General features: G+C 41.3%; 3 protein-coding genes across 7 annotated transcripts; 2 read left to right on the top strand and 1 right to left on the bottom strand.

Moving 5' to 3' along the window:
• Nucleotides 1–827: 827 nt before the first annotated feature.
• On the top strand, nucleotides 828–3351 carry zp3d.1 (zona pellucida glycoprotein 3d tandem duplicate 1). Its single transcript, XM_042108057.1, has 8 exons — nucleotides 828–1711; nucleotides 1789–1901; nucleotides 1986–2089; nucleotides 2170–2344; nucleotides 2426–2537; nucleotides 2615–2703; nucleotides 2789–2856; nucleotides 2932–3351. The coding sequence occupies exons 1-8, from the start codon at nucleotides 1148–1150 to the stop codon at nucleotides 3162–3164; spliced, it is 1458 nt and encodes a 485-aa protein (XP_041963991.1). The 5' UTR covers nucleotides 828–1147; the 3' UTR covers nucleotides 3165–3351.
• Nucleotides 3352–3476: 125 nt separating this feature from the next.
• LOC121721267 (zona pellucida sperm-binding protein 3-like) lies at nucleotides 3477–6850 on the top strand. Of its 2 annotated transcripts, XM_042108052.1 has the most exons (9): nucleotides 3477–4462; nucleotides 4545–4660; nucleotides 4737–4843; nucleotides 4945–5119; nucleotides 5407–5515; nucleotides 5605–5693; nucleotides 5853–5923; nucleotides 6225–6431; nucleotides 6507–6850. In XM_042108052.1, the coding sequence occupies exons 1-9, from the start codon at nucleotides 3941–3943 to the stop codon at nucleotides 6671–6673; spliced, it is 1563 nt and encodes a 520-aa protein (XP_041963986.1). In that variant the 5' UTR covers nucleotides 3477–3940; the 3' UTR covers nucleotides 6674–6850. The 2 variants fall into 2 exon arrangements, with proteins under 2 accessions (XP_041963986.1, XP_041963985.1); XM_042108051.1 differs by having other exon boundaries at nucleotides 6225–6850.
• Nucleotides 6851–8409: 1559 nt separating this feature from the next.
• fli1rs (Fli-1 proto-oncogene, ETS transcription factor-related sequence) lies at nucleotides 8410–23061 on the bottom strand. Of its 4 annotated transcripts, none has more exons than XM_042108053.1 (10): nucleotides 22907–23061; nucleotides 17635–17852; nucleotides 16875–17044; nucleotides 12290–12493; nucleotides 11867–11938; nucleotides 11133–11201; nucleotides 10540–10605; nucleotides 10329–10376; nucleotides 9731–9814; nucleotides 8410–9403 (listed from the first exon to the last, which is right to left on the bottom strand). In XM_042108053.1, exons 1-10 carry the CDS (start codon nucleotides 22922–22924, stop codon nucleotides 8877–8879), a joined length of 1476 nt encoding a protein of 491 aa, XP_041963987.1. In that variant the 5' UTR covers nucleotides 22925–23061; the 3' UTR covers nucleotides 8410–8876. The 4 variants fall into 4 exon arrangements, with proteins under 4 accessions (XP_041963987.1, XP_041963990.1, XP_041963989.1 ...); XM_042108056.1 differs by lacking the exon at nucleotides 22907–23061 and adding an exon at nucleotides 22647–22772; XM_042108055.1 differs by lacking the exon at nucleotides 22907–23061 and adding an exon at nucleotides 22354–22639.
• Between the last annotated feature and the right edge of the window lie 454 nt (nucleotides 23062–23515).

The raw sequence follows: 23515 nt of genomic DNA on the forward strand, positions 1-23515 counted from the left end.
GATAACTTTGTATATTTTACCAGGGTCATTTTAACATTTACCTGCCATGCAACTGTATGGCTAAAATGTGAAGGTATATGTTTTTGTCCGATTTTGTATATTGACACCATGGGGGTATCTCGTATAACAGGGTTATGAGTCCTACAGGCGCATCTGAGGAATAAAACTGGAAATGGCACTTATACCTAAAATCCATGTTCCAGGTTTACTCAGTGGCCAGGCCAAAATGAATCAGGTGCCCCTTCCCTATTTTGAATAAAAACAAGTAGATACAAACACAGATTAAGTACCCTGTATTTTTAGATGTTAAGATTTTCACAGGGATCTTGCTTTTTTTTTTTTTTTTTTTTTTTTTTCAATTATTGGATGTCCTCCAAAACAGATCATACACGTTTATCATCCTCTGTAGGACTATACTATGCAATGGTTAATACTGTTCTGCCCCAGTTTGAGATGTACTAAGGAAGGGGATGTCCCCTCTCCCCTCCCTTCCCCTCCCCTCAAGAGTTTAGTCTGTACGTTATGGCCTGTAAGATTTAGATGTGGTCCAACCATGTAGGAACTCTGCCAATCTGAAAGAGTGTTTATGAATTGCTAGTGAATCTCGTAATCCCCATGGTGAGTGCACTTTAAGGAGGGAAAGATGAAGGGGTGTATCTACTGACGTCTGTCAACAAGAAACCTGCTTCTTCTGCCATAGCAGTTGATAAACGATTGAGGTGAGCATTTTGCTACAGTAGCCTACTTAAATAGGATGGGTAACTAGAGTAAACAGCTACATTTAGGCCTTAACACTGGGCAATTGCATAATGTTTTACAGAGTCTATTAAAAAGTATAGAGGTTTCAAACTGTAAACACCAGCCCTGTGTGAAACTTTGTTCTATGTTGGTGCTGTTGAAAATGCTTTCTTTCCCCTCGAATAAGCCTTCATCCTAATGTAAATTGGTGCTACCTTGACTAAGTCATAGGTTATCATCAGGTGGGGACTGTGATTAACAGATTTGCCAGGTGTTCGTAATTGGCTAATGTGCTGGTAGCACCCAGGTGAGCAATTCGTGTTTGTAAAAGCCTACTGACAAAGCGGCACTCGAAAATCTTGTTTTCGGCAGTTGTCAAACTGTCCGGGATTTTGTCGTTGCCTTTACCATGGTGCGAGCAGGTTTGTTGATATACTTTGTGGTTTGGTGCTGGGCCCCATATTTTGTAGTTGAAGCTGGTATGCAGTACAATTGGGGCGTCCAAAATGTCAGAGGTATTTTCCACTTCCCGGAGCAGAAGCACTTCAAGAGCGCACCAATTCATGAGGTGACCTGGCCGGGTACAGCGAAGGATAGACCCGAGCCTCCACAATCAACTCCACCGCCCTTTGCTCTACCTATGTTTTGGCATGCTCCAGCTCCATTGGCGAGTGCTGCGCTTTTTAAACCAGTCGCCGGAAAGCACCCCTTGCCATACTCTCTTAAAGACATTTTGCTGCCACATAGGTACAAGCCCCTAAGTACACAAGTTCGGCTCTCCCAAGAACTTGATATCCCAAGGGTGGAGGTATCATGTGGATCCAACATGGTCGGGGTGCGCGTTAACAGGAGATATCTTGGATTCAACGCAGAGCCATCTATATTCCGCTTGGGAACGTGTGCTGCCACGTTCGTCACAAAAGAATATGTCTATTTCCAGTATTCCCTCGACGAATGCGGTAGTATATCAGAGGTAAGGTAGATGTTAATCAGGTCTTTACGGAACGTTGTAATTAAAACTCATTTAATTGTCCGATTATTTCTTTCAAGACCGTTAAGGGGAAACTGGTGTATTCCAACACGCTTACATACTTCCCGGGACTACAACAAGGAGTATTGCGAGTTGTGCCCCTATCGGTCCCTATACATTGCCAGTACAATAGGTAAATATAATTAAGCCCAATGTCTAGATTTTAATGTTGCAAGTCATGTTACCGCATTGTTCCTTATAGTCTTACTTTCTATAGATTCCACTATTCGTATAAGGTTGGATACTTGCCGGAGGTGAACGACCGGATATTTTTGAAGAGTTTGAAGACCAGGCGCACTTTTAACTTGACCACGCTGAACGGTAGTTGTCAAATGTCCCCTTGAACTTGCTGTTATTAAGTAATTTGATTTAAAATATTAACACATTTACTTTAACCATAGCCCAATGGGAACATCTTGATGTGGGTGAAAAATATGTGTTGGGCGAGCCCATGTACTTTGAAGTGTCCACGCAGCACCTCTCCAAAGACCAGTGGGTGTTTGTGGACTCTTGTCATGTAACAGCGTCGCAGGATTCCAATTCCATGCCTCGTCAAGATGTCATTCGTAATTTTGGGTGGGTACACACCGTTGACCTCTTCCAGGTAGGCTAGTTTTGAGAATGGTGATCCCTGATGACTGCGTAATGGTGCTCTAGGTGTCTGGTGGACAGCAAGAGGAATGAGAGCCGGTCGCGGTTTTACTCCAGAGATTCCAATAATCTTCGCTTCTCAATAGATACTTTCCTGTTTCCAGATGTTACAATAGAGGTGACTGATCATTTTATCCTCGCGCTTTAGTTCGGCATCATGGCCCATAATTAAACAATTATTGCTCTGCGTAACAGCTTCTCTATCTGCACTGTTCCGTGAGGGTGGGGAGCAAGGACCCGACAGCGACTGCCAAATCGTGTACCTACAACAGCGAATCAGAGAGGTACCTTTTTTTCAAAACTGCTGCAGAACGTGTCAAAATAACTCATTTCGAATATAAACGTTTTCCTCTGACTTCATGTGTCCAGTTGGGAAGAGCTGCATGGCTCTAACTGTGTTTGTTCCTGCTGCGAGACCAAGTGTGAGCACAGTGCAAGTAAGTTGGACCCAAAATGTGAAATGTGTAAGCCACATGTTTTCCTCGGCACTGATTGTGGTTCTCTGTCTACAGCATCCATACCCTCAGAAGTGAAGACTTTGATCACAAGTGACCCCTGGGGAGTGAAAAAGCGCTCATCCTCACTGCCCGAAGTAGAGGAGGTAGAGTGGGATGGTGAGACTTGGCCCATAGAAAAGTCGAGAGGCTTTGGTTCTATCCAAGAGATGGAGGACATTTGGATAGAGGAACCGGACAAAGTTGCGTCAAACCAAACGGAAAGTGGACTTGTGGGCAAAGATGGTTAAGGCGTTGAACAAGTAGCAATCATCTGAGACGAATGATGGGCCTGAAAGTTTAATGCAGAATTTCCCTCAACCTTCTCATTATTACTCAGATTTAGGTTTGAATGTTTTCTGTGAAATGTGAATGTATTCTTTCACCTCCGTCAAAATGTCTTGAGCATTAAATATTTGATTCTCCACCTTCTTTTTATATGACTGTTTTGGTGCATTACATTTGATTCTCCTCTGCATACTATATAGAAAGATATAGTGACCTCTACCTGTTCTCCTTAATCAGATGGACTTTTGTTTTGTTTTGTATTTTTACCTACAATGAACTGACATTGGAAGGTGAACAGTTTTCAAACCCGTAGCTTAAAAGGATGCATACAATTTCTGAGGAAGAAACAAACCGGTATGTAATACTTTAAATAGTATGGCGGGATGGCATGTAATGCATAGGCCTAAGTTGTTACTTTATTGCCTGCTCAGTGACTGCGTATAGTTTCATAGGTCTAATGCAAATAAAGGCTAGGCTACGCCTAAAGTATGCCTACTATATTTTTTGCAGGAACGTCAGAAGGTTTACACTATTGTCAAACTTAATAGAGCTTGATGTGGCTATTTTCCGGAACAAATAGTCGACTTGATTTTTATCAGCTGGGATGCGTCAACAGGTGCTTTCAATTGGCATGCTTAGTGATCTTGGCTCTCTGATCTTGCTGTAGGTCTACATCTCGTCTAAGCCTCGACTGAATCTTCAGACTATCGACTGAAATATTTACCAGAAAAATAAGAATATGGATGTATGGCTTCTGCCTATGTATGTCATTTGGAGCGTTATTTTATCAAGCGGATCTTCGAAAGGTCACAGTGGGGATAGCATGCCAACAGCTAATGCTTCAGCTAGTATCGGGGTGGAATTAGATGCTGTGCACTATCGGTCTGGTAGGCAAGTACAAGACCAAGAAGCCCAGCTCCCATTGCAGCTGCCAATGTTCCAGCATTCCAGGGTTCCACTGGTTGCTAAAGACCACTTTTCGCCAATAAGTGGAGAACGACACGAAAAGCTCCCCAATAACATCAAGGAAATTTTACTGCCCGTCTCTCCACCGTTTAAGAAGTCGCGGCATTCAGGTGGGCCACGCGGAGTTGTGATCAAGTGTAAAGTAAACAAGATGGAAGTAAGGGTACCGAAACGACTTTTGGGCGACGTGCCTGCTCACTCGCATCTCGCGTTTGGAACGTGCCAAGCCAACAACTTCACTAAACACTACCTATCTTTCGTGTACGACGTTTATGAGTGTGGAAGTAGACGAACGGTGGGTGCATACATATAACCAGGTAGCACAACCCTAACGGTCTCTGATACAGACTTAATGTGTTATGTCTGTCTTCAAATAGATCGTGAACAACCGTGTGGCATACTCCAATACACTCCGATATGCTCCTGTAGTCACCATGGGCCCAATAAGGCGCGCGATTCCCTTCACGTTGCCCATTACATGTCACTTTAACAGGTACATCTTGATCACATTTTTAACCATCCTCTGCCTGTCCATAGTATTTAATTATCTGTGTTATTTCTCCTTTAAGGTTCCACTACTCCTACAAAATCGGCTATAAGCCAAAGGTCCAGGCGCAAAAGTTCTTTAAATACATGACGAGCAGGCAAACTGTCTACACACTCACTCCCTTTGACGGTATGGAGCATTGTTTATGCACTTTATTAAAACACACTGTTCATAGGCCGCTCACTGTCCGTAGCATTCATTTGGTATCTCACTAAACACTTTGCCTGTAGCGCATTGGAGACGACTCAACGCCTCCGATGGGTATGCCATCGGACGGCCAATGTACTTTGAAGCAGAGGGACCCCCGGTGGAAATCGATGGGAGACTTTACATACACTCCTGTCATATAACTGCTAATAAGTCTCTCACTTCTGAGCCTCGCTTTACAGTCATCGACAACTTTGGGTAAGTCTGTAAGAGACCTACCCAACCTTCCTCGAAGACATATACATTCTATGTTCACAGTAGCTCAACATTTATCAGAACAAAATCTTATTTGAATGTTGATATAAATATCTGAACCATGTGCATTATGTAAATGTTTAAAGGAGTCAGTGATATAGGCTATTATTAGGCTATATCACTGACTCCTAATATAGGCTATTACACGATTATTATTGACCATGGCAATTGGATATTATTTCTACAGTTGTGTTGTGGGTATTTATTTAACCAGGGGCTCTATCTTACAGGTGTATGGCTGACAGCAAATCTAGCAGTGAGTCTAGATTCATTTCCTACACTAGGAATACAGTAAGGTTTTCTGTAGACGCCTTTGTGTTCCAGGGAGTGACTAACAAGGTATTTCCCCCCACAGCTTTTATTCTAAACAATTTCACAGGGGTGGTTGTTTTTTTTTACTAACAAGATAATGTTGTATAAATCTAAAGCACCTGTTCATGCACTGTGAGATGTCAGTGGGAGGTGAGACTCCAACAGTGAATGACAAGTCCTGCTCCTACAACCACAAAACAAAAAGGTGGGTGTAGAAATCCTGCTGAGATTGATGTGTGATCCAAAAGATTGAAACTACCTTTGACATGATGGAAATTGATTTAGGTCTCCTAGATTTCTCAATCATATCACATTGGAAAATACAGTGGGAACAGGTGTTTTTGTTTGCTCTTGTTCAAACCAGGTGGGAGGAACTGTGTGGCCTTGACTTGGTGTGCTCTTGCTGTGAGTCGACATGCATCTCCCCACCTGCTGGTTAGTTTTGGTGCTTGTTTGGTTGCTGCCATTTCTGTCAAGCAGAATAATCACACTGGTTGGTCATTGTTTAAAATCAAATGGTCATGCTTTTATTTCTGTTGTCTTCTGTTCATAATTCTTTTCTGCCCATAATATAAATTTTGCCATTATTTCCGCTATTTGATCGCCTCTGTTTTTCTGATTCAAACGTAATCTACTGGTTATGTGTATGTCCATTATGCTTAGCTTAAGGGTTTGTTGATGATGAGATTGGGCATTTTGGGCTCTGAATCCCTCTACTCCGCTCATCCACTTGCAGCCACTAATAGAATGGTGTCCAGTGGGGCATGGTCTGTGGAGTCTGATGCCAGAGGAACCAACAAGACGATGCCTCCACTGCGGACTGAACAGCCACGAGCAACAGTGTCTCCACTTTGGCCAGAGGAAAGTGCACAGGAGATAATGCCTCCACTGCTGACAGAGAAACGGCCACGAGCAACAGTGTCTCCACTGTGGCCAGAGGAAAGTGCACAGGAGATAATGCCTCCACTGCGGACTGAACAGCCACGAGCAACAGTGTCTCCACTGTGGCCAGAGGAAGACGCATGGGAGATGCCTCCACTATGGCCTGAGGAGGAAGAACGGGAGCCAGAGAATGTCCAGGCCGTCATGGTTACGGAGAGGCCCATCACTGCCTCCATAGAGGAGGAGAAGGTGCGGGAAACTGAACCACGCCGAATCTTTGAGGAAATATTTGGGTTGAATTGAGTTGTTTACCATATTTGTCTTATTTAAAAGTTCATTTTTTTATTTTATTCATCACTGTACAGTGTATTAATCCACATTCATGTGTAAAATGTAAAATAATGTATTATTTTGCTGCCATATCTTTAAATAGTGTGGTTGTACATATCTAATCCAAGTCAATAAACCTGTTTAATTCTGTTTTGATGTGTGCTTCACAGAATAACAGGGACTTCTCTGTATGAACCAGTTTACTGCAACTGAAATATTAGGTCTTCAGTGTAAGGTGGATGTCCAGTTGCATGTGATGGCAATACATGCTCTTCTGTTGACGTCAAAAAGGCAAGGGTCTTGATTAGTATTCTCATGTCCATCTTCTTTGATCTCCCCTGGGTGGATTGTTAAATGTACTCTAGTTATTCAAGTCAATGACAGGGTGAGGGGATATGATTCCCCTTTTTCTCTTTCCAGAGAATTTTCCATGTCCCATGAATTGCCAAGATGCAAAAGTGTAATTAGCAACACTGGTGGGGAATTGAATGCTTCAGAAGATGAGAAATAACAGAGCCATTGCAGGTGAATGGTCCTAGATACAAAAAGTATATTAAAGTGGGAAATGATTAGCAAGTTGTTTTGTGTGTAGTCAGCCCAGTAAAATCATTGAGATTTCCCACAATCATTATTTTTAAACTCCCTTGTCAACCTTCCGTTCCAAAAACAGTTTTAAAACTGCATAAGTAGAAAAACCCAATCCAACTGATCTTAAAAACATAATGAAAGGATGTTTATTGGGTTCTCAAGCAAGTACTACGACCATGTTCAGCTATTTTTTAGACATACGGTACATTGTCAAAATTATGCTAAATGGTACAATTTCAAATAATGCCTGCTGGAAGTTATAGTTTATTGTATAAGGAAAACATACAAATTGTGCCTTAAAAACACATCTACGAAAACATTATTAATCTTAAGTACAGTCCTCATTGGTGTGCTATGTTATATTATTTCATGAACCATAAATAAAGAAAGTGGCTTCTCTTTCTTTATTTTTATCTTTCCAGCCAGTGCCTTCACCGCCTTTATTTCATGTCACATAGTTTGTTTACACCATTAACAAATAACGCTACCATACACTTGGTCATTACAGCTCTCCAATATTGCTCAGCGAGCCTTCAGAGACTAATACTGTGTGTGTTATAGTGGATAATAACAGTTACATATTTGACTGATATTTTGAAAAGGATATATTTGTGTTACAAGGATTAAGTATACAAAAGATATAAATGAAGTGTGAAACATAATATTCCTAAAACAACCCTTTAACATTACAACACACATTTTTTACAGTCCTTAAGATGACATAGAATGGATGAAGGCAGTATGTTACCTTTTTCTCTGATGTTAACATCGAGGTATGCAACATTGGTCTTTCAAAACACTCCTTATTCAACAAAGCCAAGGTAAAAAAAACACTTTCCAATCTATGTCTGCATTGAGATCTTCACAATTGCACAATATAATAACAAAACAAAAAAAACTATTTACAAATTTACGTCAACATGAAAACATTACTTTTTTGATATACACTTTTCATACAACTTACAGTGGGGAGAATAAGTATTTGAACCCATGCTAAAGTTGACTAAAATGCTCATTGGGTTCAATGCAAATCAAACCAGCTAATAGGCTAACTGAAAAACACACCATGCCAATCTCTAGGTATGGTGAAGGGTATGTGATAATGTTGGGCTATTTTAATTCCAAAGGCCAAGGGAACTTTATCAGGATGCATAGTATCCTGGATCCATGAAATAAGTGGCCTTTAAAAATAAAAAATCTGCCTCTGTGGGAATTTAACATAGGGGTCAAATACTTATTGCCCCTGTAATTTAAGGAAGAACATTTATTTATTTATAATTTATAAGAAAATTGGTGTCCTTAAAGGTTGGATTTTTTTTTTTTAATTAAGGCATTAAGATCAATTTCTAACAGATGTTTTTATATTTTTCTTTTTAGTCAACTTTAGCATGGGTTCAAATAGGCCTACTTATTCTCCCCTGTCCTGTATATGGATAATAAACTTGGAAAGCTGAAATTCAACAATAACAAACTGCTATAATGCTTTGAGAATGACAGCTATGTAGAATATAACTTTCACTTCTGGACAGACAGGTAACAGATGGCACAGGTAGGTAACAGTTGGCACAGGTGAGCTGTCAGGTGGGCTTCAGTAGTAGGTGGCCAGGTGGCCGTGGCTCCCTGGGTGTCGGGGCATGGGGGTGCTGGGGTACATCCCTCCAGTGGCTGAGTTCCAGTAGGGGGGGGGCGCCGGAAAAAAGTTCCCTGATGACACAGGCATAGGGGGCTGGTGCGAGCTCATGAAGTTCATTTTGGGCTGGTGGCTGTGGTAGGACGGGATGTAGGGGGGCACCTCTCCCTGGTACTTGAGCATGCTGCCCTCAGTGGTATGGTTCTGGTGGGCCTGGTGGATGCCCTGGAAGTCGAACTTGTAGGCGTAGCGCTTGCCGTGGACCTTGGTCATGATGTTCTTGTCGTAGTAGTAGCGCAGCGCGCGACTCAGCTTGTCATAGTTCATGTTGGGCTTGCTCTTGCGCTCGCCCCAGCGCTTGGCAACCTCGTCTGGGTCCGTCATCTTGAACTCGCCGTTGGTGCCCTCCCAAGTGATGATGTGAGCGTTAGTTGTTTCGGACAGGAGCTCCAGCAGAAACTGCCACAGCTGGATCTGGCCAGAGCCTGCAGATGCAGTTTGGAGGGTCAGAGAAAACAAACATATTACTGAACATATATTTTTGTCTTCAGATCAGTGGTGCAGCTACAGTATGTGTGTATGGGTAGACATAGCTATGATACTGTAGTGCAGACATGCCCTTGGACTGTGTGGCTCATGCACTTGGATTAGTGTGGTGCTTGTGTAGCATCATCACAATATAACACAATATATTATTTAATTCAAATGTTATCATGGACCACTGTTCCACCTAATATGAAAGAACTTATGACCTTTCCACTGTCAGTCTGACTGAAAATAAAGGACAAAACCTGGGTTGGCTGACCACCTACCCACGATCTTGTGAGGGCCAATGCTGATCACCCTTTGTGAACTGACTTTGGCAGTTTGGCTCTTGCTATAGGTCTGTGGGGTTTCTGTGAGGAGACAGCAGAGTTGGAAGAGTTTTGTTTTTCAGATGTACACAAGAGTGTTCAATTCCTTGTGCTATAGGTAGGACATTTCCCACAGTGGCCAATCAACAACCAAGCCTATTTACCAGCAAAAACAAAATCACCAACAAAGCAACCTTTGTGGCCCCAATGTTTCTGTTTAATGTTTAAATAAGAGCAGTGGCTGGGTTCTACTCCACTGCAAGGTCAAATGTGGCACTTCCTGGTTCTATCAGAGCAGCTAATCCACTCTATTGTTTTTTTTGGACAGTTCAAAAAAGGTTTCTTAAGGAATGGCAAATCTGAGTTCCTTGGGTGAATTCTAAAACTTTCCAGAAAACTTTTCACTTTTCTAATAGTCTCCAAAAGTGCTTTGCCAATAATCTTTGGTGTAAATGAATCATCCTAGATGTGTTAAGTGATGACAAACAGTGGAAAGGTCACAAAAGTAAGCTGTGTGTTTGACACGGGTCAGTGCTGTCTTGTGCTCAAGTCTTACCTGGATTGGCTAGTCGACTGCTGATGGCACCTAATGCTTGATATGGATCTGCCATAACAAAATGAATTAAATTATCTATTTTGAAGGCAGTGCTAAAATGCTATTGAGGCTGTCACAATCTGAAGACCACAGCTAATATTAACAGGGTCACTCCTGCATCTTTATCTGACCACCAAATAAACTAACAAATAAATAAAATGCAAATACGGACCTTGACCAATTCTCGGGGGAGGCTCGGTGACTCTGGCCGGGTGCTGAGGCTCTATGGGTGAACCCACTGTGTCCAGAAAAAAATCAACATGTTTAACACAAGTGTCTGCATGCACACATATATACTGTATGAGCAACATGTGTGTTAATGTTCATCATTGTTATATATATATTGCTGTTAATGTTTATCATTGTTATATATTGCTATGTGTTATTGTTCATCATTGTTATATATTGCTATGTGTTAATGTTCATCATTGATATATATTGCTATGTGTTAATGTTCATCATTGTTATATATTGCTATGTGTTGATGTTCATCATTGTTATATTTCTTGAATTTCCCCTTGAGGATCAATAAAGTATATATCTATCTATCTATCATATATATATATTGCTGTTAATGTTCATCATTGTTATATATTGCTGTGTTTCGTTCCTAAAAGGTAGAAATTTAATCTGTTGCATATCAAGCGTCTAAAATCTATTTCATTTCATGTCAATGTCACACAAAGATATTTATATTTATATATTTCTATATCTATGCACAGCCATTTCTTGTTTTTGCAGCACTTCATGTTATGTTCAACATACCCTTTGGAACTACAGGCATGACTGGTGACGACCAGTTGTTCCTTCTGCTGATTTCTTCAAAGCTGTTTTCTGTTCACAAACACAAATGCCGAGACTTGAGACAGGGGAGTGACAGGGAAGAAATGAGCTTTGAAGGCCTAAGCAACGCACAACTATGGGAGGAAGGAAGCGCTGATTTAAAGACTCTGGAGGAGCACTCAGGTCAAGATCAGAGAGATGTGAAAACAAAGATGGGCTGAAGATGGCCCTGTGCGTCTTAGGGGTAAGTGTCCTTTTGTTGGAGCCCGCCTCACTCACCTCCAGATTATCAGTTTTGTCCCAAAGTGGGACCCGTACCCATGCCCCTATTTCCTGTGCCGGTGCAGCTGTTTCCTGTCTGAAACTACTACGATACTGAGCTGTTGACTCGCTTCAACATTCACCAACGAATATCAGCATATGGAGCACTTGGCAGCCATGCCTTGCACTCTGAAATGCAATCATGTTCTCACCATCTCTGTTCATAGCAGTAGATGGTGTTGCAATAATTACTGCTGAAATGCATTGAATTCTGAAGAAACTTTCCTTTAGAGGCTCTATGTGGTCGAAGTTATGTTTTTAAGGTGTGTCCACATTTTGTTCTTTTAGCCACGTCAACACTTTTGATTTTTCTTTTTCAAAGATCTAGTTGAAGGATTTGTGCTTAGCTTAAGTATGAGAAAGTAGGACTCTACGTTCTGATTCCACGTCCTTACCTGCTTTGACTTGTAGTCGGGGCTGCTGTGGTGTGTTGGTTGGTGTTGTGGGGTAAGAAAAGGTGGGACTGCCTGCAAAATTAAGAGACATTAAAAACAAAACTTGAACTGGAATAGAAAAGATTGTTAACCAAAAACAGAAGAGGTCAACCAACATGCACCCTAAATCAATTTGATTACCCTGCAGTTCAGGCAGTTAACCGTGTGATTGTTGACTTAGAGCTTCACAAAAATATATATATATAAAAAGACCAAAGTACAGAGAAATGTTCCGTAATCATTATTATAATGTCTGAGTTACTGTTCCAAATGTCCACATATCTTTGTCATAATCAGTATGGTGCTTTATTGAACGTGCCAGTATGTTTCATGTTCATTGAAGCCTATCAGTGTGGGATTCAGGGCAAATGAAGAGTGCCTTACTCTGTCTGAGGTAATTGAGATGTGACAGCAGAATGTCGGTGTTGTATTCTGAAGTGAGGCGCATCATGTCTTCCTTGGACAGTTTGCAGAGTGCCTTGCCATCCAGCGTCTGGAAAAGAGACACATCCACCTCCAACAGTCCATACTCTTTGATGGCCCAGTCTAACCACTGCCGTACATGCTCCTGTGTCCACACCTCAGGGTCTGAAACAAACACAACAAAAAACTCATGAGGAAAGTACATTTTCTTGCAGGATCTCTTTAGAAAAGCTAAAAGCTAAAGTTCTGATTGTCAGTCAATGCAAAGAGAAAGTGCATATGGGCATGCTGATAATGTTGTGATTTTCATGTAATGAAAACAGTCACAATACATTTAATGCAGGCTGAGATATCTTTTTAGATTGCTCAGATGTGCATAGAGGCGGTAAAACTGGAGAATAGAGGGCTCTGTGGTGACTGATAACAGATACAGGGCAGCCAGATGAGGGCAGACTGGGGGTATCCAGGTCAGAATGGAACTGACTGACTCTGTACAGAGCAACTAGGGAAGCAACTGAACAGTGATAACTTCTACACTCACCTGGTTATGTTCAGCATCAAGACAGGACCAATAGCAATGGCCTTCTGGTTATGGTTATGGGACTTTGCAGACGCCTTTGTCCAAAGCTTTTGCCACACTGTATACAATATGCATGCATGTATACATAAATGTATATACATGCATATGTGTGTTTTTAAAAAGTGCTTTGCAGTCACTTTTTGAGCATTTTAGAAATGTAATTACTGCCATACTGTATACAATATGCATGCATGTATACATGTATATACATGCATATGTGTGTTTTTATTGTATTGTATTGTTTGCAGCCATTCGACCGTGACCTTTTATGTATGTAAATTTTGACCACAGAGCTCGTTTCTTTTTTTCTGGCTGCTTCCTCTCATTAAGTGACAACAGAGCTCTAGTATGCCTCACTCTCATTAGGGGCTATGTCTCACTCAGTAGAACTAAAACTACCACAGTAACATGTAATGTCAGCATGCAATGCTCAAGTGCTATCTTTATCTTTAACTTGCACAGAGAGAGAAAAAAAACATACCACTTCCGTTTGAGGCATATTTTCAGGAAGAAAATCAGGAAGTTAACATGGCTGTAATGCACCTGCAATATATTATATTGTTGTATTTCTAATTCCACCTGATTTGATAACAAGACAATGAAGGGCCCATTATGTTCTTGTTAAGTTTAGCTCTGAAAACTGGCTTGATACATAACCCTTATGTCCCTATCTTACTGTGTGATAAAATGGAGGATCTCCAGGTTGAAAACCTTGCGGTGACCCTGCGTGTGACAGCAGTGCTTTGAGAGCAGTGATCGGAGAGGGCGATGAAGTGTTTCCTGTTTGAGTGCACACATCTGCACCAGTTCACTGCCGTGCCCTGAATACACACGAGGACAGCAACTTTTCTTCCTCACTGCTAACTGATAACACTGTCTCAAGCACACGCAGTGGCTGAAGGATCGTCACAGTTACATGTCTCTCTTCCCCCCCCACACTTTTTTACTTTTCACTTTTTTAACATTTCTGTGTGGTCAATGAAATGGACTTTTATAAAGATAGCCTTAGACTCACTTACATTACATAAACATATGTGATCATTCAATCAAAATGGCCAAATATAATGCCCTCCTCTTGCCAAATTATCTAGTATGTCCATTGTATAACCGGTATCCAAAAAAGGCTGTAAAATGATGGTAATGTTTAGATTCTCTTCATTTTAGAGATCTGTGTGCAAATTTATTTCGAGGGTGTGATTTTGCCTCTTTGGTCTTTTACAGCTTCACTGACTCAAGCATCTGAGTTGGTATGTGGACATTAAAATGTGATGACTTTCTTCCTGGTTGTCGGTAAGTGCACTTGATCATAACGCCCCACTACGTTTCTGGGCCCTTCATTGTCCTTGTTCAACACAGAAGAGTGATGTAACATCCGTGTATTATGAGCACAATAATTGTTTGGCCCAACTGACTCATGTATAAATAATCCCAGATGTCCAATCCCTGACGAAGAGTCTCCACAATTTATGGCGTTTATAACTTTTATGATGTCACAGCCACCTTCACCTTTAAGTCTGTGTGAATGTTTCAGTCAAAAGAAAAACTTTCTGTGAATAATACTGAACAAACTCTAAATATATGTATATATATATTATATTTATATATTTATTTTTAAAAAATAACTTGTCTCCAGCAGTGTTTTATTTTTAGATGTGAAGAGTTCTGGTGGCTTGTACACCTAAGTGTTTCTTGTGGGAAAAGATCAGGCTTTGAGGTGGTGGAAACTATGCAGTCTGGAAGCCAAATCAGAGGCAACTTCCCCTCACTTTGGTCCCAGAACATGAGCAAGCCTCCCATAATCAGCGCTAAAACAAACGTGGGAAAGGCTCTTGGACACGTAGCTGCAGGCCACTTACAATTGCGAGAGGCCTCGCTTGGAAAATACTGGACTGATTTTACACACAGCGCTTATTGCTCCTTTCACAATGTATACCGTGTGCCTCCTACTCCGCTTGGTGTCACCCATCTATTCACTCATTCTTTTCTTTGATAATTTCAACTACAAAGCTGCACTATGCGTGTAGCCTATCACCTACAGCCTTTCCAAACACACACAAACACTAACACAGACTGGCCCATGTGAATCCCTCACTCAAACCCTGTGTAAAAAATAGCAACCACAATGTGAACCTGCCCTGGCGAAGTTCCGCTATTAGAACAGGCCGTTCCCTGCACCCTGACGCAAGAGTGTGCAGTTCTTTGGGCAGAGAGTGTGCATGGGGTTGAGTTTCGATGTGTAACGCTGCTTGGTTTGTAAATCAGCCTGGTTGCGCCATCAACACATTTCCAAAGCACCTCAACTAAACTCTTCTCTCAGGCCATTTTATAACAAACTCAACAGGGCAATGTTCAATATGCTACAAACAGGATTACTCAGAACTGTTCAAAATCTAACTGTTGTTTGATAGTGGTTATTGTTTATATACTTATATTAGAAAATAGCCTGATCAAACATGACATTACATGATAAGTTAACTTATATTTTGTTTACAATGAGTGGTTGGCTATTTGAGTGTCCTTGCACACATCATTAACAGAGACTTAATGAGGACACAGCATTCAAAGAATCCTCCATAGACATGTATGGGGTTTGTTCGTAATGCCAATATGGCAGTTGTCTGCAGCACATTTACGGCCCTTCCTGTAATGTAAGTAATATAATAGTAACATCTTTTTTAGCATTATTAGCGATTTGGGGGGAGGTATTGATATTGTTCAATTCAGATTTAAACACAGATGTATCTGATGTACTTTGTATGTCGATATGACCTCCATTACGTATGCCTCCCTATTTGAATTGGAAAAGTTGCCCAAAATAACTGCCCGAAGCCTTTACCAAGATGGCTGTGAGCAATGGCTGTGTGTGTGAGCAATGGAGGAGGGATGCAGAGACACTGAGGTGGGGTCAGTTCAGGGGCGGATACAGCAGACAAGGGGACATTTTCCCCATTCCTTAGCCCAGGGGGACATTGTTTGATGTAGATGAGGTTACTGTATGTGGCCCAAACCAATTGAAGGTGGGCTCTATACTGTAAACCTGCAACCCCATTCCTTACAATTACTGTATATTTTCTACAATTAGTTATTTGTTGTTTCATTTTTGTTTTGTTCACAGTACAGTAACATACAGTACTGTATTGATTACAATTTTTCTTTTGAAACTGAAAAACAACTGTTAGCATTTCTATTTTTAAATTTCATATAAGACTATGAGAAAATTACATATACAGATATTAAAGATTGCAGTGTTTTATATAAAGCGCGTGTGATATTGATATCAGTGTGATATTGTTGACTTGAAAGAGTAATTGAAATGGTAAATGTGTGTGTCATTTTGTTGCAAGACACACATTTTGAAAAAGGATTGGTAAGTGTTGATTGCAGTGTTTCATTTTGACATAGCTGTGAGGTGTTTATCTCCAAGAGCTGTGCCTTATATGGTTTGTGTTTTGACACAATGAGCCAAATTCTGCAAAAAGTTTGTAAGCAATTGGCAAAAACTGTATTATTTATTCATTTGGATGATACTTTTGTCCAAAGCGACTTACAGATATCAATTACTACAGGGACAGTCTTACCGGAGCAACTTTGGGGTTAAGTGCATTGCTCAAGGGCACAGTCGCAGCCAGGAATCAAACCCACAACATTTCTGCATGCTAGCCCAGCTCTTTAGCCACTACACTACCACTGCCCACTGTATCTACACGGTGGTAAGAAGTATGTTCAAATCCAGAAGGAAGTGACATAATTTGCCACCCCATGGCAGATTATGTTATCTGTACTTTTACATAGGTTTACCTACATTTACTCGGGATCAATGCAATCAGTACTTGAGGAGAAGCACCATTCCATTCCATTGCAAGATGTTCCACTAGTGTGTGAGTATGTGTGTGTGAGTGTATGTGTGTGTATGTGTGTGTGTGTGCGTGCCTGCGAGTGCGTCACAAGGACACAGGAACAGCTCACCTGCTGGAACGATGACCCTCTTTTCCTCTGTGGTGTTGCTGGGAGGCGTGCTGGTCTGGGGGCTGGTGCGTGGCTCCGGGTACGAGGCCTGGTAGGCCAACTGGCCCCCGTCGTTGTTACTCATGTGCCGGGTCCTTTTCGTGACGCTGCAGTCCACTGGGGACTCACGGCTGCCGGGGAGGATGGAGAAAGTGACACAGGGAAAGGGTGGAGAAGAGGGAGGTGAGTCACGCGTGGAGCGCACATCCGCCCCCTAGCACCAGCACACAGTTCTCTCTCTCTCTCTCCACGTACTATTATTCCATGATATCAGTATGACTGTCACCAAACATTCACTTGAAATTTACTCATTTGACAATCCCCTTCATCCAAAACCTTGTGGAAGTTTTCCAACGTTGATTCATTTACAAGTTGATGGTAATTTTGATACCATAGATTTAATAGAGACCAATAGTATGAAAAATCAGGAACAGATTTTATTTACAATGATGGATCTTTAGGTGAAGTCATGCTGTCTCTCCCTTGATCATTGTAAATAAACTCTGTTCCTGATTTTTCATACTATTGGTCTGACTGGGTCTCTATTAAATCTATGGTATCAAAATTAACATCAGTTTATGGAGGTTCCACCAAGATAAGTGAAAATGGAACTTCATTATCAACACATTTTGCTCTTGATTGCACCCCTCGCACACTCTCCTACACCTCAGAGAGAAATCAGCGCTACTCAGACAACATTGTGTCTCTTGTCATTAGTCACCTGGTTCCGTTGACATGTTCCACTCTTTTCCCTGGGTTCTGAGCGCCAGGTGACACCCACTCGGGTTCAGTGGGTTCGGGGCTCTCTTCGGAACTCTGGCGGAAACCGGTCGGTGTCGCCGTCGTCGTGTTTATCTCCCCCTTCATGTGCATGGCTTGGGGGGCGCTGAAGGCTGGCTCGAAAATGGATTGGTCCTCACTCACGACTGACAGCGCTTCCTGTAAAAGCAGACGGGCGATAAGCATGAGGGAGAAAGGACTGATAACCCATTGGTGGCTTTCACTAAACAACTGATCCCAGTTTGATGCTTTCATCACATGCAGTCACATGACACTGTTTGTTGTTTTTTTCTCACACTCAATAACTGTGACCCCCTGGAGTGCTTGGGTTGCACCTTAGTGAGTAGGTTTTTGTGTTGCTTATGATTTGACATCACAAATGTATACGGTCATTTTCATTTTAAGTGTACAATGTGGACTGACGCATGATCTCGACCAGAGAAGGGATCATCTACTATAGAAGGCCACGGATTATAACCTTGCCATTACTTTCAAAATTATATCAGCAGTTGTGAGTGCATGTATACAATCTATAGAGTTCAGAGAAGATCAGAAAGAGATACGTGCTTCCCTCTGCTGTGAAGTGAGCTCCTGCCTCCTTTAGCATGAGACCCAAATTTCTGCATCTGTCCAAGAGTGTGTGCATGTGTGCGGCGAGGCGGGGGCACCACGAGCAAGTGCACCGGGTACAAAACTATCTCTTTCATGTGTTTGTGTATACCCTTAGTATACATCTATTTATGTGTGAATGAATGTGGATCTCCATGGCGTGCGTGTTTGTTTAGAGGACTCGCGTATTGTCTTTTGGGCTTCCTACGTCAGCACCGGGCTTTTTCGGCGGCCCACAGGAAGCGCGGCCCCCATGTGCAGAGAAACCTTTTGGCACAGGACAAGAGATAGGAAACAGGAGTGGAGGCCGCGGGGGGCACTCGCGCAAAAAAAAAAAATGGGTCATTTTAAAAAGCTGAAAAACAAGCCAGCCAGGGGGGGTCTGAGTGTGAGGTGGTGGGGTGGGGTGCTGGGCAGGGTTGAGTGGACGCACCAAGGCAGCCAGCACTGATTGAAGCACTGAGGAGCCGACCACTCAGTTGTGTGTGTTATTTTAGCCTAATTATCCCTGCACTCCTTCCCCTCTCTTTCTGCATTGTTTCCATGGCGGGCATCTTATATTTGAGACAGACAAGGAGTCGAAAAGGAACCCGTTTATTGCAAAACAACAGCCGTGCATTTCAAAAGTGTTTGAAGAAGTCGGCATTTGGGTCATTGTCCTTCATAAGAACATTCAGTTACTATGAACGTTCATAGTAATTCAACACCTGTGTAATCAAGCGTCTCAGAATCAAATGGCCTTTATGTTCCTTATGACTGTGCATTTATTTATTTATTTGCAAACTCCTCCCTCCTTTTCTGTCTCGTTCTGTGCACTTTCGTGTGTGAACTGGGAGGCACTCCCTTACTAGAGAAGTGAAAGAGGGGCTGACACACAGGCTTTGGGCAGTGATTGGGGGTGGGGGTGGCGTTGGGTGAAGGGTCAAGAGCATCGTGCATTCTCTTATTCTAAACACTGCGTCTATAGCCTACATCACACGCCAAACACGTATAGATACTAACGTCGAGCGAAACAGTTTTGAGACCCACAGCGTAGAGAGGCATATCAGATTGTCCTCTCACATGAACGTACATGTGCACTCACACACACATGCGCACACACACACACACACCACACAAGTGACACACTAGGGAGTTAAAAATGACTGTGAGCATGCACGCTGCAGACCACAGCCCTACACATGTTCACACCGTTTAGCTCTCTCCAACTTCGAACTGATCAACACAAACACACCACCCGTGGCCTGACCGCCACTGCCACAACTAACTTCCTGCTCGATCAGTTTCATATCAGCCCCTGTTGCTGTGAGACTCAACACAACAACCAGGGAAACATTTTGCAGATTGCACTGCACTGGCTGACTGATCTAATCTGCTATATATTTAAATGAAAACACCACAAGTTTTATACCTTTGGTCTGAAAGATCTCAAATGAACTTGTAGTTTTAGGAAAGATGAAACTGTCAAACTTCAGAAGCCATTTTGTGGACGTCAGAGACTGTACATTTACAAGGCACTATACTTGAAACTAACACTCATTTAATGTGTCTCAAGATACTGAAGCTTTTCAGAGTGAGGCCGATCTACATATGAATAATCTTCAAAGGTGGTGCATGCATAGTCATAGCACCAAGGTAGTGGCTTTTATTAACGGCCAATTCTGTATGACACACACACACACACACATACACACACACACTATACAGGGCACAGAAGACTGCAGAGTGGAGGTGAAGCTATTCCAAATGATACTTGATGAGCTAACAATATTTTGTATTTCATGAAAAAACGATTCTGCAGTGCCTCTTGATGTTGATGGGCTATTTTTTAATATTAATTAATAGTTTAATAGTCAGTCAAACATTTGACATCATTAAACTCAGTGGTTACCATACACTTCAGTGGTAAATCTGCTGACAGTTTTTAACAAATTGTCTTTTATATACAAAAAACAAATGAACCAAATTAATAAAATATAGTCTAAAATTGTAATGTTATTTTTATGGATGTTCTTATATTTGGTAGCCTAAATATAAAACAATAAAAACAATAAATATATTTAAAAGAATGTTCCTCTAAATTTGTATTGCTTCTGCATAAATGTGTAAGTCGATTCTTACATTAAAAGATGACCACAGCATCCGGAGCTAACTGAAGGACACCATAGCTTTCAAATAACCATTGCGAAAGAGTGGATTTGACCTGTTTTGAACGTGAAGAAGCGCTTTACATTTTGAGTGGAAAACGTATTTAACTTTAATTCTTATTAACGAATAGAAATTAGCGAATCTATTTTAAAATTGAGAGACAGATAGCCAATCTCTTTACAGCATGATGTTCTTTTGACGGTAGGTCATTTATTCCTTCGGATAAAAGGACTTAGGCCTAATCATGATAATGCAGCCTTTGTAGGCTATTAGCTTTCTTGGCATTATCAAAATTCGCTCGTCAAATTTTCTTGTTCTCACTTCTGCTCTACTAATACACAAGTAAAAAAAGAAGAAGTTACGGCTTGGCCGAGCTGATTTTGCAAATGGACCAACAGCTGCGTTTCGGGCTGCAAACATGCTGTGACGTTTTCATAAACATTTAATCAGCAACATCATGCCACCAGCACAAAAAAAAAGTTTGTGCAAGAGACAAAAGAACAGCACAGGCCTCTTGACACGCAGTTGGTGCGCATGGAAAGACCACACGTCCAAGTGGACTTCGGTTATTGTGAAAATGCTGCAATAGACATGGAAAACAATGCACTGGCATATAACATCCACAGAACTGGTTCTGTTTTGGCAGACTTTGTTGGCTCTTTTTTCGTGTAGAGGGAACGGAAGCGTGTGCGGAAAGTCTGAGGTTCGAGACAGGAAGCCTGTAGAGTTCAGATAACGACACCTGACAGGCACACGAGTCCACAGTTTGCTATAAATTATTCTTTAAATAACTCGCTTAGCCTTGGAAGAGCAGACATTTGCGAGAGGGTGGTCAAACTGTCCAGTAAGATTATCCAAAACTTATTTTTCTGTGCTTATGTGCGCTCTTTTTGTCGGCATACCATTGGACATATTAAACAACAGAAATCACCCCAGGCCCAAATAGCAGCAATAGCCTACACCTGCTTTTTGTACGCATGCACAGGCCATTTTCTGTGAAGGTATGCGTTTTCAAAACCGATTAAGTAGGTAATGCTGTTACAAACTAGGCAATACACAAAGCTAACCAAAGCAAAACAAATGGATAATTATACACAAAAACAGAAATCGCATAGGCCTATGTAACCACCCAGCTATCTCAAAACCGACTTGCCTCCCCGCCAAAAAAAGGTTCTTAGCCTTTCAATCGCATACTGAATATGGAGCCAATATAGATCTCTGGTGTCTACAGCAAAACAAATTGTTTAAATGTCATGACATAAAAGGATTTATGATGTTTATTGCATAGCACCCAGTCGCTTAAAACAGTAGATCATTAGAATGTAGAATTGTAGCCTAGTCTAAAGATTATGCAGCAAAATGTGTATTTTGCCTAGGCCTAATTAAATTAGCGTTAGACAAGCTCAACGTTATTATCTACGTGGATATCAGTTTTAGGCATTTCTTTTTTTCTTAACTGTCATTTGAAAATCATAATTTGTTTTTGTAAGACTAACATATTTTCGTTTAGTCTATTCCAAGAATGTCTATTTGACCTACAAACATTTTCTTTCATGTTACACTGTAGGCTAGCTGAGCATTTTATCAACTTCTATGGGCTAGCCTCAAGTGCAGCACCTGTCATTTAGTTACAAATCATGAAACACTCTCAGCAATAAAAATGAGAGGACTTTAAACGTTCAGTCCAGGCTAAAAATTTCAGCTTGAAAAATCGGAACATCAATAGATTAGCCTACATGTAATAACTGGTTGACACTTCACCAACCCTCTTGAGAGCCTAACGGTTACATATCCACTAGCGTGCAGAGAATAAAATTATTTAAATAAATTCTCTACGTTTGTAATTAATGCAGGATTTGGAATTTGTTAAATTTCTTAATAAAGATAGACAGATTACAAATACCAGTCATCCGAAGCAATTCAGTCCTTTGCAACGAAATCTTCGATATTCCAAATAAGTTGATGGCGCCTGAACCACCTGCTTTGCGCGCGCGCTCCACCATGAAGTAAAATTCGTCACAATTTTTTGAGCCATTGTTGTGGTTTATTTGTCACGACCGCCTTACTCAAAACTAAAATAAGGCTTAGTTCATTTTGCAGTCAACAAATGATCCGTTGTTGTGGTTCCCCTGGTGCAAATAAAGAGGATACAAATAAACCAAACAATTGAAAACGCAAAAATTGTGCCTAGCCTACCCTTTCTGGCGCGTACTGGCCACCATTTAGTTTTTATCTGAGTCTAAAAGTTGTAGTGGTTTCTTGTGTTATTAAAGAGCCGACATTCAACCACGAACGGGAAGGAAGAGGAAATTTTGTACAAGAAGGAAAGAGTGGGGACCTGCATCACCGCCTTGCCTCTCTCACTCAGCAAACACAAAGCTGCTAACCCCAGCAGTGGGTGGCTGCGGACTATCATCTCATTTTCAGATTCGACAATAAAACCATCAAACGCCTACCTTAATTGTACAATCCATTGCAGTTTTCGTTTAGTCTTTTTTGCTCATGAAGTTGGTTTTAGTTAAGCACTCAATAAGTAATACCCTTTTTTGAAACCTTACTGAAGCGCATCGGGTGTCTGCACAGGCGCATTTACTCTTCAGTGCAAACCATTGCAACAATTTTCGCTTAGACCATAACCGGATGACAACGGTTTTTTTGCTCTCCATTCTAAAATTGGGAAGTGAAGTCACACTAAGCACCAAGGCTTGGTTCCTATTGGTGAAACATTAAAATTGTAATTTATTCTTAAAATGTAGAAGATATAAAAATGTCTTTTTGTTTTTCTTCTGTTGGCAGTTTTATCCAAGTAATATCATGGATTCTTTTTACTCCAAGTTGCCTTTCCCTTTCATCTTAAACGAGTTTACTCAGATAGGCCTATTGACAGTTAAAATTTGATGAGATCGTAATTATTGGAGACATCTTCAATAATTTTCAGAATTTTGCGGGGTTTTTTTTTCATAACGGTGAAGAATGCTGTGGACAAAATAGTAGGCTTAGGCTATTAGGCGCCCACTCCCCTTAGAAATGCTTTACTGGGAAAACAGTGGAAATACCCCTTAAAA

Source organism: Alosa sapidissima, chromosome 10 (genome assembly GCF_018492685.1).
Source record: "Alosa sapidissima isolate fAloSap1 chromosome 10, fAloSap1.pri, whole genome shotgun sequence".
NCBI lineage: Eukaryota > Metazoa > Chordata > Actinopteri > Clupeiformes > Clupeidae > Alosa > Alosa sapidissima.